Below are 19,083 nucleotides of genomic sequence, written 5' to 3' on the forward strand. Positions count from 1 at the left end.
ACTTGCACAGGTGTGTTCTGTTTCTGGAAATTCATGAGCTATACATTTATGATATGTATATCTTTTGGTTCGTGTTTATTATACTTCACCACAAACTTAAAAATAAAAGTTAAAAATGTTTTCCAACAAGCTAAATATTTTACTAAATGCTTTCCACAAACTTACAGTGAATGATATTATGCTATTATGATTCTTAAATATAATAGAAAGTTTTAAGGCTCAGGGCTCCACACTGAGCATGGAGAGTGCTTGGGATTCTCTCTCGTTCTCTCTCTGGCCCTCCCCTAATTAGGCTTTCCCTCTCTCTCAAAGTAAATAAATAAACATTTTTTTTAAATATTGTATGGATAAGGAAGGAACAGATGTAAACATTTGAGCCTCATAAAAAAAAATCACTATTCTTTGAAAAGCAGAACTTCCATAGAAATTACTTCTAATCTGAATAATTGCTGTTAAACAAAAGATAGATTGTTCTGTCTGAATAGAAAACTGACAATGTCTGATGATAAATTCTTAATTAAATGAGGCAATATCTTAAAATTGACTAATATAAAATATATTTTCATCTACAAAATTAAAATTCATAATTAATTCAAAAAAACAGAATAATGGGACACCTGGGTGGTTCCCTTGGTTAAGCGTCCGACTTTGGCTCAGGTCATGATCTCACAGTCGGTGAGTTTGAGCCCCACATCAGGCTCTGTCTGAAAGCTCAGAGCCTGGAGCCTGCTTCGGATTCTGTATCTACCTCTCTCTTTCTGCCCCTCCCCTGCTCATGCTCTGTCTATCTCTGTCTCTAAAATAAATCAAAACATTAAAACAATTTTTTTTTAAAAACAGAATAAAACAAACAACAACCAAAAAAAAAAAAAAAGAAGAAAAGAAAATCTGATTCAGGATGAAAGTGACTAACCATCCCAGTTTGTTCTGGGCTGCAAGATTCCCAGAACAAGAGACTTGCAATGTTAAAATCAGGACAGTCTTGTGAAAACCATTAAAATTGGTCATCCTAAGTGAATTTAATTGAAAATTTTATTTTAATGGTTTTGTATAGAAGGTAGGGATAAATACAGAAAACAATAACTAAAATCTGTAATAAAAATGTTGAGATAATTGTTACCTAAATTACATAAGAATGTCTCTATAGCTATCCATAGGAAACATTTCTTTGTTCACCCAGAAACAAAGATGTGAGTCTGCTGAGTAAATATTAGCTCATGCTTTGGGCACTGATTAAAACATCACTTGCTTAACCTTTATGTATCAGCAACTCAAAAGCTAAGATCCAAATGCGTAGATAGATGACTTCCAGCAATGATACAATACATCACAGCACAAATTTTATACACCAGCCTCTTCTGTATCATTATCCTTTTCTATTTTTTTCATCTTGTAATCCCATTTTATTTGCATAATTTTCAAAATCTTTTATGTCACATACATTTTTTAATTCTAGTAAATCCTTTTTCAAACAAGGCAGGATCTAAATCAGTGGTTCTAAACTGGGGGCAATTTTTTCTCCCGGGAAAGTCAATGTCTAGAGACATTTTTAATTGTCACAACTGGAAGGGACAAATCTATCCTAATAAAACAGACATACTCTAAATGTATAATAAAAGTAATGATTATTGAAAATTGGAATTATAATCAATTGATATTTCTAGGTAATATTAAAAATTTAATGTTGCCATAAAAAGAATGAATATACATTTTTAAAAGAGTCCTGGTTGTTGCATGTATATTTCCCATAAAGCCTATCACGCTAAAATAAGCTCATTTTATACACACACACACACACACACACACACACACACACACACACACTTTGCCTTCTGCATGACAAGTATGCAATAAATAGGTAATGGTGGACAATAAATAGTTGATTGGATGAATGACTAACAAACACAAGAAAAGCCACCTAGAATCCATGAGGTATACCTAGAAGTAGCCATTGAGGGATTTACATTTGTGAATTAGCAGGCTGGTTTTAGAATACAATGGGTCTAGCCTGAATCAGAGGGAAAAAACAGAGAGAACATATTGTTGGAGATGATAAACTTTGTGTTCAATGGAAGAAAGCAACTCGCAAGTGTGAATATCAAAAAGTCAGCCACAGGAAGGAAGAAACAGCTATAAAAAGCAGATGGTTTAGAGACAAAGGCAATGTGAAATACAATCCAAAAAAATATATGGGTCAAAATAATAACATGAAAGGTTCTGACAAAAATATCACTGTGTAGAAATTCAATAAATTTTCCAAAAAAGAAAGCACAGAGAATTATATTAAAAATGAGAGCATTCAGGGGCAAGGAGGAGAAATACACAACCTGTGTATTTCTTAGAGTCTAAAAAAGGAGCAATTTAAATTGATTGTCAAACAGAAACACAAAACTGAGTAGAGATAGTCCCATATGCAACACTAAATCTAAAGACCGATTAAGTAATTTAGAAATTTATCTTTCATTTGAAAAGAGGTTGTTACAGGTACTGCTTCTTATATTTGCTCACCCTGGTCCGAAAGGATCAGTGGGTTGCTTCCTTCAAGGCTGGTGGTGGGTTTGTCAATGACCCATCCACACAGTCCCACAAGGTCCACTTTGGAACCAATTTGCAATGTGCTGACCAAAGCTACATCCTATCTCTAGGCCAAGACAACAGATCTTCCCTCAGACAACTATGCCGCCACCCACTGGACCATATCTAGAAGTCAGCTAATGCCTCCCTCCTGCTGTGATGCCTGACTCCTATTGGATTCTTTCAAGGTCACTTCTAGAATTCACATCCTACACTGCCTTAGTTTTTCTGGTTTCCAGCACTGATAGAGAGTTTCCAGAACCAGCAAAAGAAGAATGCTAAAAACTGAGTAGTAAAGCAAATAGAAACAAGGGCACAGAACCAAGGTAGAGTTGCTTTCCGGATCTGAGTTTGGAACAGCAGATTAGAACAGGAGAAATTGAAGGCGGTTCACAAAATTGTAAGGTAAAGAACAGTCAGAGGAGTCATGAGAACACAGGGAGATTTTTATTTTTTTTTAATTTTTTAACATTTATTTATTTTTGAGAGACAGAGTGCAAGCTGGGGAGGGACAGAGAGAGAGGGAGACACAGAATCTGAAGCAGGTTGCAGGATTCGAACCCACACACCATGAGATCATGACCTGAGCCGAAGTCAGATGATTAATTGCCTGAGCCACCCAGGCGCCCCCACAGTGAGCTTGTTATATGATGCTTCTATCTAGATGTGCCTGGTCTATTTTTTTTAAGCTGAGTTAACTACAAGATTTTCCTTCTGTACACCTAGTAACCTGAGTGTAATGATGGTCTTCCAGTTATTCAGTGTGCCCTGGACAGCTTGACAATGTGGAAGAAAACTGAGTAGAGGTGACATGTGAAATTTCTAAGTCTCTTAAGCAATCTTCTATTTTCTCTTTTTCACTGACGGCTGGCTAGAAGTGGGATGATGGAACCAAAAGTTGGAAGGAATCTGGTTTCCTGAATTATCAGATGCATGTGTCAGCAAATGTTTCCTGTAAACGGCTAGATAGTATATATTTTAGTCTTTGTAGGCCATACAGTCTCTGTTGTAACCATTCAACTCTGCTGTTATAGCACAAAAGCAACCATAGGCCACACACAAACCAATGGCATGGCTGTGTTCCAATAAAACTTGACGTAATAAACTTGGGTGCCAGCCCAGATGTGACCTATGCACCACAGTTCCTCAAGCCCCCACTATATGTAACAGCTAAATGAATGAAAAGTAAATTCCTACTGTGTTGAGCCACTAAGACCTTGAGCTCATGTGTTAGAGCAGTTAGAATTACTTTAGCTAACACAAAGCTATGTTGATGGTTTATAAAATGTAACACATTTCATGATGGAAAATTGTGAACCTGTCCCCCTCAGGTTTTCAGTTTTACGAAAGAGTTCTTCACAACATCGAAATATACAGAAAAGTAATGATTTGTTGTTTTGTTTCTTTTCTTTTATGGAGACTACATCATGTTATTTTATTGGGAAAATGGTAAATGTTTGACAATGCTGTCTCATCTGGTGACTTTATCTGCAGGCAGAATTGCGACACTTTTTAACAAATCATTCCATTTACTGGGAACAGTGGGGAATTCCTGCCATGTATCCAGTTAATGAACTCTCCCACAGATATTGAATTTCCCTATTGGCCCGAGTGACTAGAAATCCAAAGAAAAGCACATTTTAAAGCCAAAATGGAGCAATGGTGCATGCTGGGGGGAAAGGAAGAATTAAGAGTGAAACTTGTGAAAGATTAATTCATTAGTACTGGCAAGGATCCATAGTTTTCTTTCTTTTTTTCACCCCATATGTGACTCGATATCCACAAAGAGAGAAAAGAATAGCATTGGTTTTTAACTCTAATTTATGAATTTTAATCAGAGAGAAATAGAGAGGGAGACTGACATAGGACTCAAATACACCTACGTTGAAATTCCTGCTACACTTTGGCACCGATCTGAACTCAGTTCCCATAGACTTTCAATCATAGTAATAATAAACTGTGTAGAGGATGTGCATGTGGTAGGTACTCAAAAAGTATTAGTGCTTATCATTAGCTTTGTTACTTGCTGCCAAGCTCACAAATTATCATGTCCAAGTACACTGTAAATTTTTGTTTGAAAAAATGCGTTTATCCTTCAAGCCTTAAACTTTTGTGAACTGGTGATAATTAATAAATGAATCCAAACATCGATAGCTTCCTTTACTAGATTTGCCCCTCTTCCAATGCTCTAAAGCTCTGTATTTTAGTCAAGATTTTGCTCTATCTGCACTCGTCTCCTCTTCTGTATTTTTTTTAATTTTTTTTCAACGTTTTTTATTTATTTTTGGGACAGAGAGAGACTGAGCATGAACGGTGGAGGGGCAGAGAGAGAGGGAGACACAGAATCGGAAATAGGCTCCAGGCTCTGAGCCATCAGCCCAGGGCCTGACGCGGGGCTCGAACTCAAGGACCGCGAGATCGTGACCTGGCTGAAGTCGGACGCTTAACCGACTGCGCCACCCAGGCGCCCCATCCTCTTCTGTATTTTTGAACTTCTCTCCCTTTAACTGAATCTTCCCAAGTTTCATTTCATCATTATCTTTCTAAAATACAGACTTACTCATTTCATGTTGACACCCTCCTCCCATCTGCTAAAAAGTAAGTTCCAACAGCTTACTGGAATCTAATGGCCATCTTCCTCATGCCTCAACTCAACCTCATCTCTCTTACTTGCATCCTGCATTCTAGGATTGGCGAATAATCTGTAGTGTTCTAAACACAGCACAATATTATACATCTTTGTAAATGCTAGCCCACCTAAAATGTTCTTTTTTCCAAATATATTTGGCTAAACAAATTGACTCAGCAAAATGTGGCTGACACATTATTTTCCCTGTGCATGGACAATTAATCACTGCCTCTTTTGTTCTACTACCAATTCTTAACATCATGAATTTTTGTGTGAAACTGCTAGATATTTTTATAACACTATATCATAGGTAATGAATGTTCACCACCAACTATATATTGGGTGCTCTGTTGGAATATAGTTTATATGCAATGTCTCATTTATTCTTCAAAATGATTTTATGAAGCAGTTTATCCTCATTTTATAAATGAAGAAACTAAGACTTCAGTATTAATTGACTCACCAAGGTCCCTGAGCTAGTAAATATTGGAACGTTCCAAAGAGAGAATTGTGCTTAGCAGATGTCAAGTGCTGCAAACAGGATGAAAACAAGAGCTAAAATGTTAACATACATATATACATACAAAAGAAATATTAACCAAGAAGAGATGTCTTTCAAAACCTGTTGGTAACCTCTAGGAAAACAGAAGGGGAGTCAGAAATCAGGAAAGCTTGGCATTGAATACAAACTACCCTTTCAAGAAATATATTTGCAAAGTTGGAACAAAAGGAGTGACCATCTGCAACAGATTGAAGGAAATAATACTAATATTAAAAAATAGTAGAGACCTGAAACCATAAAACTCCTAGAAGAAAACATAGGCAGTAATCTCTTTGACATTGGCCTTAGCAACACTTCTCCAGTATGTCTCCTCAAGCGAGGGGAACAAAAGCAAAACTAAAACTATTGGGACTACACCAAAATAAAAAGCTTTTGCACAGTGAAGGAAACCATCAATGAAACAAAAAGGAAAACTAATGAATGGCAAAAGATATACACAAATGATAAACCCAATAAGGGGTTAATATCCAAAATATATAAAGAACTTATACAACTCAACACCATTAAAACATAGGCAGAAGACCCAAATAGACATTTTCCCAAAGAGACATACAGATGGATGGCCAACAGATACATGATCAAAAAGACAAGAAATAACAAGTGTTGGTGAGGATGTGAAAAGGGAACCCTCATGCACTATTGGTGAGAATGTAAATTGGTGCAACCACTGTGGGAAACAGTACAGGGTTTCCTCAAAAAAAAAAAAAAATAAAATAGGGGCGCCTGGGTGGCTCAGTCGGTTGGGCGTCCCACTTTGGCTCAGGTCATGATGTCGCGGTCCGTGAGTTCGAGCCCCGCGATGGGCTCTGTGCTGACAGCTCAGAGCCTGGAGCCTGTTTCAGATTCTGTGTCTCCCTCTCTCTCTGACCTTCCCCCATTCATGCTCTGTCTCTCTCTGTCTCAAAAATGAATAAACGTTAAAAAATGTAAAAAAAAAAAAATAAACACAAAGACAATATGATCAAGTAATTCCATTAGTGGGTATTTACCCAAAGAAAACACTAATTCAAAAAGATGGATGTACCCCTGTATTTATTGTAGCATTATTTTATAATAGTGAAGATATGGAAGTAATCCAAGTGCCCATCGACAGTAAATGGATAAAAAGGATGGGGTGTGTGTTTAGTGTATATGTGTGTGTATATACATACATATATATATATGTATATACACACACATATATAATGTATATAATGGACTATTACTCATCCATAAGAAAAAATGGGATCTTGCCATTTGTAACATGAATGGACCTAGAGGGTATCATGCTAAGTGAAATAGGTCAGACAGAGAAAGACAAATACCATATGATTTCACTTATATGTGGAATCTAGAAAACAAAACAAATAAGCAAATAAACAAAAAGGAGAAACAGATACATAAATACAGGTGGTTGCTAGAGGGAAGGTCAAAACAAGTGAAGGGAACTAGAAGGTACAGGCTTCCATTCATGAAATGAACACGTCATAGGGATGAAAGATACAGCATAGGGAATATTTTAATGATATCATAATAGCACTGTATGGTGACAGATGACAGCTACACTTGTGGTGAGCATAACATAAAGTATAGAGTTGTTGAAACACTGTGTTGTACATCTGAAATTAATGTAATGTGTCAATCACACTACAGTATTAAACAATGGCAAAAAAGTGACCACATGAGTATTTTTGGAAGCTGCCTGTAAAATACTGTTTCCTCAACTGAGTTTGATTTTGTGCCTCTCTCTGGAAACATTTCACAATGTCTGGACACATTTTTGGTGTAACAAATGAAGAATGGTACTGGTATGTAATCACTAATAGCATGAATGCTACTAAATAAGCTATAATAGTAAGAATGACCCCCACAACAAAAAATTATCAGGTCCAAAATGTGCCAAGTTTGAAAAATCCTGGTCCAAAGGATCCATTGGAGGGGAAGATATTGAAAAAAATAAGAGAAAAGAGATAACAGATAGGACAAAATTGGTAAGAAGGAGAAAGGAAATAGATAAACATGTTACCTTTAAGAAATATTTATCAAGAAATATTAACTTCATTTTAGAGGATACAGAGATTAAAGTTCAGAGAGTTTAAATGACTTATCCTTTCAGGATATCCTGCTATCCTTTCAGGATCTAGCAGAAGTTTCATTCAAATCTTTGAGCACCCAATGTGATGTTCTTTTAATTATGCCACCTTATACATTAAGTTCAAGATTGAGGATAATTCTTGGAGATGTGATAGCATGCAGCCATGAAGCAATTTTGCTTAAAAATTAATGAAATGTCTATTGATTTTATATTTCTACTACAACATACTTAGTGCCTTTATTTATATTAAAGAAGAGAAACATATCTATAGTCCCATAAACATTTAAGTAACTCGGAAGGACATGTTCTGCAAATTGGCATCAAATATATATTCAATATTGACACCTGAAGAACAGTGAAAAAAAATTGTATGGGATTCTTAATAACACTTAATCACTTTTAATTTACCCAAGAATATTTAGTAATTTCGTAGTTTAAAGCATGAGATATAATTCTTTAAAGACTGGAAAGCACAAACTAAAATAACAGACAAGAGTATTAAATTGCTACATTTCTACGAATGGTTACTCAAGAGAAATAAATGTACAATACTGAAAAGCTTAGCATTTTTCCAGTAGAGAAAATGTTAAAATTCAAGGATCATTACAACATTCTGCATACCATTGCTACCACAAAGGCAAAAACAATTAAAACGACCATCAACAGTTTAACTGTGAAACTTGGAACATGAGCCATAACTAGAAAAAGAAACAACCATGTTTCTTGAAGTACAAATAAGTAAATGTGCAAGCACAGCAGAAAGAGGCAAGGAAGGCGGAATCATCTAGGGAGCGGAGGGCTGACCTGTGCAGCTGTAGGCCTGGTGAGCTCTGGAAGTGCTACCATGTGAGCCAGCCAACAGGAGTGTCGACAGTCCTCAGCAATCAGGCATCTTCTCCAAGAAGGAAACAGCTGGAGGCCAGAGCCAGATTCGACTCTATTGACATCTGCTGCTATAATCCTATCATGGCCTTTCTTATATTTATTTCTGTTATTGGAGCAATTCGGTAGAGACCGTGTGTCAATTTAATTGTCTTCTCCTGATAATTCTAGGCACTTGGGCACACCAATGATGTATTTGCAATTCACTAGCAGTGTTAACCAAATATTTAAAACAAACCTTCCTCGTCTATATAGAAATCAAGTCAATCAATAGCCCTTCTTTTCTCCCCCTGACACAGCAAAATCTTCACTGTTGCAGTGTTAGTAGTTAAGAGTGATGTCTTCTGGAAGCACACAGCCTTGGTTTGAATCCCTCTTCTACCACACTCTAGCACTGAGATATTGGTAAGTAATATAACCTCTCTCTGCCTCAGTTTCTTTGTCTATGATATGAAAATGTCAACAGTGCTTATATCATAAGGCTATTGTGACGACTGACAGGATACTCCATAAAGTGCTTGGCCCACTACCAGGCATATAACAAACCTCTGTAAACATTAATTAATATTTGTCCTTCTCTGTAATGATTTATCCTAAGTATCATTGCCAGCGTAATTGTGTCCTATTCTTACATGAGAACCTTCCCCAACGTCTACTAATGAAGTCTGCCTCCATGTATAATTTGACCAGAACCTGCTCCTCTCCATAAACAGTCTCCTCAAGTTATCAAGGTTTATTCACTGGGCATTCTGTGCAAACATCTTCTCCAACAAATGCTTTTTGCTCCATAGATCTGGGTCCTCTCTGCCCATTAAATATCAAATACTTGAGGGGCGCCTGGGTGGCGCAGTCGGTTAAGCGTCCGACTTCAGCCAGGTCACGATCTCGCGGTCTCTGAGTTCGAGCCCCGCGTCGGGCTCTGGGCTGATGGCTCAGAGCCTGGAGCCTGTTTCCGATTCTGTGTCTCCCTCTCTCTCTGCCCCTCCCCCGTTCATGCTCTGTCTCTCTCTGTCCCAAAAATAAAATAAAACGTTGAAAAAAAAAATATATCAAATACTTGATGAAGTCTTTGCTGAATGCTCCATCCAAATTGGATTTCTTTCATCCCTTAAATATGACAAACATATTGCCCTCATTAGCAACAATATTCATATATTTACTTGTCTATATTGCTCTTCATGTTTTTTTTTTTAATTAAATGTAAGGCCTTAAGTATCTTCTGTTTTTAAACCATTAGTGCTAGCACTCTATGAATGAAATGTTAAGAATATATCTCTACCTTAATTGTCCTTAAAAATGTCCATACTAACATGGACATAAAGGCAACTACTCTTTTTAGAATTTCCTTTAGATCTCTCCAACTGGATGTAAACTTTCCTTTCCTTTAACCTCCTCAACAATTTGTTTACTCTTTTCTTTGACTTTTGAACAGACTCAAGAATGGGTGAGATTTGGCAGGTAGGGCATATCTAGAAAAACTACTGCAATTACATCACGAAGAGAGAGCGTAATGCAACAGACAAATGAAATAAAATAAAAAGTAAAAAATAAAACCTTTGTAGAAACAAACCTGGATTCAAATTCTGGATCTTGGTACTAGTTAACCATCTGATCTTATGAATGTCTCCCACTGAGTTTATTTCTCTGTCAATGTGGATAATCTATAAGCCTTCTCTGAAATGTCATGAGGGGAAAAAAAAAAAGAAATTTCCCATAAAGCACAAAGTAGGTGTTCAAAAAATTAATTTTGATAGCAATGTAAAGAATCTTGAGTTTGCATAGGTAATTCAGGAGGGAAAAGGTAAGTGAGCCCAGAACTAGAAAGAAACTGAAATGAGAGTAAAAATGAGAGGTAAGAGAGAGGTGGCAGACCAAGGGGGAAGGAGGCTGAAGGAAGTTGTAGGTATGGCCAGGGGACTTTGAAGAACAAGCACGTGTCTAATCCTTAATTACATGTGATTTGCTAAGCTGTGACAAAAATAGAACCCCCCTTTCTCAGCTTTAATCTCTAGATTCTTAAGTAAAATTTCCAAAGCAAAGTGACTCTCTTCCTTATTTGGATGAATGCCCAGGAAGAATGGAAAAACCAATCCATATGAAGAGAGGCACTGGAAAATTCAAAGAAGTAAAGAAAGCAGAACAAGAGACATCTAGAGAAAACATAAGTCCTTGAGATATGGTGATGGAGTTTCCAAATTTATGTGGCACGGAATCTGGAACTAATGTTATTTATTTGGTAAAGGATAGTGAGACTAAGCATTCTGAACAACTGGGGACACCCAGGAAGGAGACATCTGGAAAATAGTAGCTACGTGGAACTACAATAGAAGAAGAAGAGGTGTCAACAATTGGAGAATGGAATGCCTGAATGAAAGAATTCTAAGACACCAGAAGTGACAAATTTACCAAGCAGTAAGCAGGATGGTGAATGTGTTGTATGTATGTAGTGGAGAGCCACAAGAAGAGGGGAGATCACTATGGAATTATTGCAATAATCAATAGGAACTGTAACAAGGGCCAGTAAATGAGACTGTGTATAAAGGAATAAACCCAAGCTCTAATATGGAGATAAACCCCCCCAATTTCTAGCAAGTTATAGAATGTATATTGCCAGATATTAGATTAGGAATTCAAGATCAGGTGACAGGAATGGTGGTATTTACAATAATCAGTAACAAGAACAGGAGAAGGGAGTGCTGGATTGAAGACACATTTCTGACACTGTCACATATAGATTTGTTTCCTCTAACCATACCATAAGGTTATTTGGTGCAAGGACTAGCAAAGTGCACCACATAAATGTTTCTTAATGATAGCCATCTACTGTGGGTACTGTACAGGGTCTCCTTTTCCTTAGAAATAGAACCCATAATTTTTAGCTGGGCACATGGCTACCTAGAATAAACACTACATTTTTCAGTCTCCACTGCAGCTAGATAAGGCCTGGGCATGGTACACAGGCCAACTGGATGTGGAAGAATCCTTAATGAAACAGTAGGTGTCCTTCTAATTGAACAAAACTCAAATTATCCACTCAAGACTGAGAGATAGATGCCACAAACTGGTGATGATGGGCAAAAGACAGAGATAGATTCCCTGACAATTGCATGAAGCCACTTTATCAGTTATGGACTGCTTACTTCCAAATATTCCTTACATGAAAAAGAAATAAACTACTATGTTGTTTATCCTATTGTTATGTTTTCTACTCTTTGCAGTCAGATCTAATTATCTCTAATACAACGTCCTTGATCATTTTTGCTCTTTTCTTCAGTTCTATTTTTTCAAGGTTTATAAAATTCTTTAAATATACTTTTTTGTAACGTTGAGAAATATTCTGAAATGCTGACAAGTCATTCTTTAAATTTGTTTGAAAAAGTTTTTAATCTGATAAGTAGCATGTTAAAAAACATCCCATAAATACAACACTGCTTACCACAGAGTCTTATTGGAATATCAGATATGTGATTGATATGTGTGTTAACCAAAGAGGTCAACCAAATTGGATTGAAAACAGTACTTATGGTGCACAAGTCTTAGGCCAGGGCCATTTAGCAAAGTGGAAGTTTGACTAAACCTGCAGATGTTAGCCATGGTCAGCAAAGAAAAAGGGCCTACCTATTCTTTCCATCTAATCCAGAGGAGTCATTGTGGGTACACAGAACATTAGAACAGGCTTATAGGGTATTTGCTTTTAATTATCTGCATAAAGGTAGATATTTTTAGTCTTTTGTTGATAACTTATACTTCTCTACTTTTACCCTGAATTGCTTATATTGGACTAAGAACTATAAGCCTACAATCAATTATTTTTTAACTGATTTTTCTTGTGTGACTTTCTAATGTTTTCTTAAAACACAGAAGGAATGACATAACTTGAGAGCTACAAATACTTTAAAAATCATTCACTCTAAACCCTATATTTTATAGAGTAAATGATACAAAGAGACTAATGAATTTAACCAAATCTTTCTCAGAATAATTATTCATTCATTGATTCATCCACTAATGTATTAATCCATTCAAATACTATTGAATTTTAGGCAGAAAGCACTAGGCAGAGGGAACTGTAGCATAGCATAAATAAGGCCTTGCCATCTACATATTTTCACAGTGGGAATGGAAATAAATTATCCAGATAATTAAAACACAATGTAAATAAATGTGCCTTAAGGATTACTACAGGCAAAGAGTCACAAGAGAGGAAAGGAGGGTAAAGGGTAGCTAGCAAAGACTTTAGGGAAAAAGTTGCATTTGGCTATTCCTTAGAGGATCTGAACAGGTGGGGTTTCAGGCAAAGGGGATGGCTTTCTTTTTATCTTGTAGATTTGATTTCAATATAAAGTTAGTTTTTTTCTGAAGTCATTTGAAAATTACATTTGGGTGGGAAAGTAAAATCAAAGCATTTCCTAAGCCAGAGGTGAGAATGCTGACTTTGATTAACGCTGCATTAAAAAGTGATGTTTATCAAGGTACAAATGAATCCCCCTAAAGTTCAGCAACTGAAAGACCCTGTTACCCCTCAGCATCTGGAGAAAACGTGCAGGATGGCTTACACACCAAGAGCTAGGAGCCACTGCTCCCAAAATATCATAAATTAAATGACTGAAAAAGATGTTAGTAATAAGTAAAACAGTAGGGTTTCAATTTACAAGTGAAAAATCCAGACAAATGTACAATATCAAGGAAAACAATATTTCATTTTTTCATATTGCAATGAAGTAAGCATTCTAAGATACATACTTTCAAGCAGAAAGTGTTTAAACTGCAAATGACATTGAGAAAAAAGTGATGGCATCTATATGGATTTTTACAGATAAATCCTTCTTTTATACTATAATATGCAGGAAAAATAGGTCCCTCTTTTCTCATATTTGTGATTGGTTATGGTTATTAGAAATGAAGAAAAAGATATCTAGGACTAACTAGGGGCTTTATCAAGAAGTACTCAGTGACAACAAACATGCATTTTCAGAGAAATTTGTTCATGACTTTTCTACAACTGTAAGTTATCAATACACTTTTACATATGCTAAATATTTAGCTGTTCAGTCATGCAAACTACTTACTTTCTTACTCCGGATTTCCTCTACCACTCCCCATTTCACAACAGGCTTTATATCCCACCTAAAAGGAAATTTGCATTCAAAAGTCTTCAAGTAACCTTCAGCCACTAACCTTACTGTCTTCTGTCTCCTTAGCTTTCTCTTGGAGGGGTTTCTTCTCTCCAAATTCACAGGTTGCTTTTAATGTGAGCTGACAAGAAAGCATTGAGCTCTCCGGTTCAGTAAGTTCCAAAGGTCTTGAAGAATAGGGCTGTGACCCAGTAGTGCCAAGATTTGGTATCAGAAGAGCAGTATGAGCAGGCTTTGACCCAACAGCTGGCTGTCTCAGTTTTGAGGCAACCCCAAGTACAGGCATGGCTTCTATAAAAGTATCTTCTTGCTGCCAAAGAAAATGCTTCTAACCTCAGTCTGGTAGACTCCAACTTTAGTATTTCCAGAACAAATACTTTAAACAAAACTAGCAGTCATCATGATTTAAAAAAAAAAAAAAAACCTAATAATATAACTTCCAGGAAGAGGCAAAACTTCCCTTCATCTTCAGTTAAGTATCTTTCTTTCTTGCTGGCTTGAATTCTCATATTCTCTCATCTCTCTCTCAACCTCTCTCTCTCTCTCTCTCTCTCTCTCTCTTTCTCTCTCTCTCTGTTCAGTGAGTCAGTGTCTATGTAATATTAAATACTCCTTTGGGGAGTAAACTTTTCTTGAAGGTAACTGCTACAAAGCTCCTTCTCTAGGATTAAAGAGCTCCTGCTTTTTTTCCCTCCTACCACGGCAGTCTGAGTCTGAGCACTGAGAATAAAGAAGTGGAGAGAAACAAAAGGAAACGTCCTCAGTCCAACTGTCAAGGCAGCCAAAAGACCACAATAGTGGAAGGACAGGAGTCCTTCCTGACTTCAGAAATAACCAGCCTATCTTCTCTTTTTAAAGAAAATCATATTTCCCCCAGTTTAAAAAAAAGAATGAACACGATTAATGGCCAAAACAAACAGCTGTTGGAAGAACTTTTAGCCCGGAAACAATCTCAGCAATGAAGCTGTTTGTCTGATTTCCAGCTATTTTTCACTACTGACAGCCATGAACCACGGTGCTCATTCTGTTTTATCCCATGAAATCAAGTTAAATTCATGCAATAGTGCAACTTGCCAAAGCTGTTAAATCAGCAGACTATACCTGCCTAGGTTATGAAAACACAGTAAATATGGACAGCAATCATATTTGCTATCAGTAATCATTGTTTCTAAATTTAACACCAATAGTGATTAAAAAAAATTCACAGCTATTCCATGTAGGTGGAACGTACTACAGAGCAGTTACTGGACCAAGTACTTTATGTATTACCACATTTAGCCAATGAAATGACTCAAGAACACACACTTGTCTTCTCCACTACATAGAAAGGATAACCAAGACTCAGATTCTCTTAAATAATCTGACCAAAGTCATAGAATTAGGAACTGAAAGAGCCTTTACTACTTAGAGTAATTTCAAAAAACATCATAGAAACAACTTAAAATAATGCTGTTATTTGAGCTCTTCAGGTCCAAACTAAAATCCTAAGGTAATAAATACCCAAATATATATTCTGTGGCTACGAATAATGCTGCTTCTCTCCATAAAATTATTTTACTATGGTTAGATTATGTTCCATATCTGGAAAAAAAACATGTCAGGAACTATAACAAAAGCAAGGGGTACATTTTTAAGAAAACATCTGTCATGAATGCATTATCGTCTGTAAAGTAGTTGCACTTAGATAAGTTTCTCTGTCATTCCGTAAACATAATATTTATGTGACGGTGTTGAGATTTCAACAGCAATTTCCTATCTAGTAATAAGAATTCACTTAGTTCATATTCCTCATGTTTCTGTTGAAGAATCTAAAAGACACAGGTGGACTCCTTTTTTCTTTTTTTTTTTTTTAACTTTTTTAATGTTTACTAATTTTTGATAGTGAGACAGAGTGCAAGTGGGGGAGAAGCAGAGAGAGAGAGAGGGAGACACAGAATCTGAAGCAGGCTCCAGGCTCTGAGCTTGAGCTCAAACCCACGAACCTCAAGATCTTGACCTGAGCTGAAGTCAGATGCTTAATTACTGAGCCACCCAGGCGCCCCTTCATTTTTTTCTTTATTTAGAAAATCTCTGTTCTATTCATTAAATATATTAAGAATTAGTAATATTGCAAGAGAAGTTCATAGAAAAATGAGTGGACATTTAATGCACATTCAATAAATGGTAGCAATTACAAGAATCGTAACTATTACTGTAGAAAACACCTCTTTATAGTCAATTATTTTCTTTCTCTACTGTTTCCAGCTCTATAAAATATTAAATAACTTTAAGTAAGAAGCAGTAATTTACAGATAAAAGCTAATAACTGAAGTTGAATTTATATGTTCTTTTGATATAAGCATAGAAGAAATTCAAATACGAGTTAGAAATCTTGCCAACTTTAAAAAAGAAAGTAACTCAAGTGGGATTTAATGGTATAATAAGAAACAAATACACTAGTGGGAATGAGAAACGAAGTGATCCCTCTGAGGAAGTAAGTTACTTTATAATTAACAAACCATTTAACACACTGTCCCTTCCAAAGACTATAAAATACTGCAAAGCTGAAGATGTTCATGTTCCTGAAATAGGGGTTTAAAGTAAATAAGAACATATATGTATTGTGGGGCGCCTGTGTGGCTCAGTCAGTTAAGCGTCCAACTTTGGCTCAGGTCATGATCTCCCAGTTCGTGAGTTCAAGCCCTGCATCAGGCTCTGTGTTGACAGCTCCAAGCTTGGAGCCAGCTTCAGAATCTGTGTCTCCACCTCTCTCTCTCTCTCCCTCTCAGAAATAAACATTAAGAAAAATGTATATGCATCTTGAAATCCCCACATTGCAGACAAAATGGCATAACCAAAATAATAAAACTTGTGGGAAAAATAGGTTCTGGGAAGACCACTAAAACATGCAACTTTGGGAACAGATCACTAGCAAAAATAGTATTGGTACCTTGGAAGACAATTTGGACCACCCAAGCAAGCAGTCCAGCCCAAAGTTTTAAAAAAATACAATTGATAAGAAGTGATGATAATACTTTATTAGAATTGGTGGGAAAAATCTAGGTGGAAGGCAAACTGAGCCAATAGGCTCGCCCGTGAAACAGGCACAGGGGGCAGTACAGTCTGCAAATATTTGAGAACCACACAAGACGAGGGGTATGTACCTCTGGCCAGGGAGCCCCAAATGCACTGACACTTGTTTTTGTTTGTTTGTTTGTTTGTTTTGTTTTGTTTTAATTTTCTTAAAACCAAAAGGGCTCCTGTTGACTCTTCAGTATCAAACTTGAGGACTTCTTTTCCTGCCCAAGGTTATAATTTAACTCTATTCTGCCTCCTTTGGACTAGAATAAATCATAGTTAAGGCTATGCAACTTCTACATTATACGAGCATAATTCTATTTACCAACTGCAAATGAGCTCGGTGGTATTTTAGAAACATATGCTGGAGCAGAACATGCTATAATTCCCGATATAATCAAATTGGAAAAAAAGTATTTACATTCAATAAGATGTCTTTTCACTTTGAAACACCTTTTGCTTATTGGATAATATCATTTCCCTGAAAGATAGGGTTGAAAACAGTTGCCACTGTTGACTAATTCTATGAAATAACACCTACACCAAGAGCAACAAAAGCAAATTAACTTATTCTAGAGAATGAATTGCGTGCCAGGAGTAGTCATCACATTCCATCCTAAAAGAACATCACCTTTAGATAGGAGACAAAGGTCCAGAAAAGTTAGACACTTAGCTTCAAGTCACAGAACAAGGGGTTTCTCAAACTGGGTTCAACAAACCACCACCTGGAGTGCTTGCTAAACATACAGATTACTGGATTCAACCTAAACCCACCAAATAAGAATCATGAGGGCAAGGGAGAAAATCTGACAATAGAATTTAAATAAACTGATTCTCCCAGACACTAAACTTCAAGATCTCTGTTTTGGAGGATTAGTAGATTGACAGTTCAGGGAAAAGGCTACAGTTATATCGCCTGGAGTCAAATCCCTGTTTCCTCACCTGCTAGCTATATGAACTTGCAAGTTGCTATGCCTCAGTTTCGTCATCTATAAAATGGGAAAAAATAATTTTGCTTCTTTTACAACATAGCTGTGAGACTTAAAAGAAATGAATGTATGAAGCCATTAGAACAGAATCCACCACATAAAAAATGGCCAATAAATGTTGGCCATTAATGTGGTAAGACATATAATGACCCTGAGAATTACTGAGGTAAGGTCAAAAAGCATAAGTAAAAAATTTTGTCAGGATCATAAGGGTCACCAGAACTGAACTCGGGGGAAATCTGGAAAATTAAAATGAGATAAATTACTTGTCATTTTCCCAAAGCATACGACCTTCCAAAATCAAGGTAGAGTTTTAGGCAATAAGAGAATTCCAACCTGGCTAAATTTTAACATGAGTTATTCTAAAAATAAATAACAAAACCTCACGAATTATAATTTACGAACTACTATTTATTTACAAGAGAGAAAGAAAAAATAACCGACTATCAAACAACATCAAGAAAATTCTTGCTAAAAGAAAAACATAGGACTGGTTAGTCAACTCAGATGTTTGCTAAAATAAGAGAGTCACATTCCTATTTTTAACAGCTTGACTAAAGTAAAAATTACACGTAAAATTCAACAATTCTAAAGAAATAATTCAATTTAACCAGAACCACAGCAAGATTGGAAAATTTCCTTCATCCCCAAAAGGATCTCTCATGTCCCCTTATAGGCAATGCTCCAGTGCCAACTCAAGCAACCAAAGAGATACGCTCGGACACAAGTTTTGTTTTTTATAGGAATCCATTTAATTAAAATTAGGCAGTCTTTTAGTGTCTGGCCTTTTTCACTTTGCATACTGCTTTTGAGATTTATCCATGCTATGTGTATCAATGATCTTTCTTTTGTATGGCGGAGATGTGTTCCATTGTGAAGATATGGCACAGCTTGTTTATGAGATGGGAGACATTGTGAATAAAGCTCTATGAATATTTTAATATGTTTTGCATTTATAATTTCTTATGGATATATAATTCAGAGGTGATTGCTGGCTTATTCGATTAGTATATATTCAATGGTATAAAAAACTGCCAAACCATTTTCCAAAACATGGCATTTTGAACTTCCACTAGCAATGGATAGTTGTCAGTTGTACACATACTCGTCAGTACTTCATACTGTAAGTCTCTAAAGTTAGCCATTCTAAGTGAGGTGCAGTGGTATATAAGAACAGTTTT

General features: G+C 36.3%; 1 protein-coding gene across 7 annotated transcripts in view; it reads right to left on the reverse strand.

The window, feature by feature from the left end:
* NAV3 (neuron navigator 3) overlaps positions 1-19,083 on the reverse strand; it is a 600,880-nt gene that overhangs the window by 340,916 nt on the left and 240,881 nt on the right. For 4 of the 7 annotated variants that reach the window (XM_040491362.1, XM_040491361.1, XM_040491359.1 and 1 more), the window contains exon 1: positions 13,900-14,578. The exons of 1 other annotated variant lie outside the window; for it this stretch is intronic. In XM_040491362.1, the coding sequence (XP_040347296.1) occupies positions 13,900-14,142 (243 nt within the window). In that variant the 5' untranslated portion in view covers positions 14,143-14,578. Of the gene's footprint in view, positions 1-13,899; positions 14,581-19,083 lie in introns of those variants that run through there. 2 more of the 7 variants (XM_040491363.1, XM_040491358.1) reach the window with 2 other exon arrangements.

The sequence above is a fragment of the Herpailurus yagouaroundi genome, unplaced genomic scaffold (assembly GCF_014898765.1).
Source record: "Herpailurus yagouaroundi ecotype Mexico unplaced genomic scaffold, PumYag 182, whole genome shotgun sequence".
Lineage (NCBI taxonomy): Eukaryota > Metazoa > Chordata > Mammalia > Carnivora > Felidae > Herpailurus > Herpailurus yagouaroundi.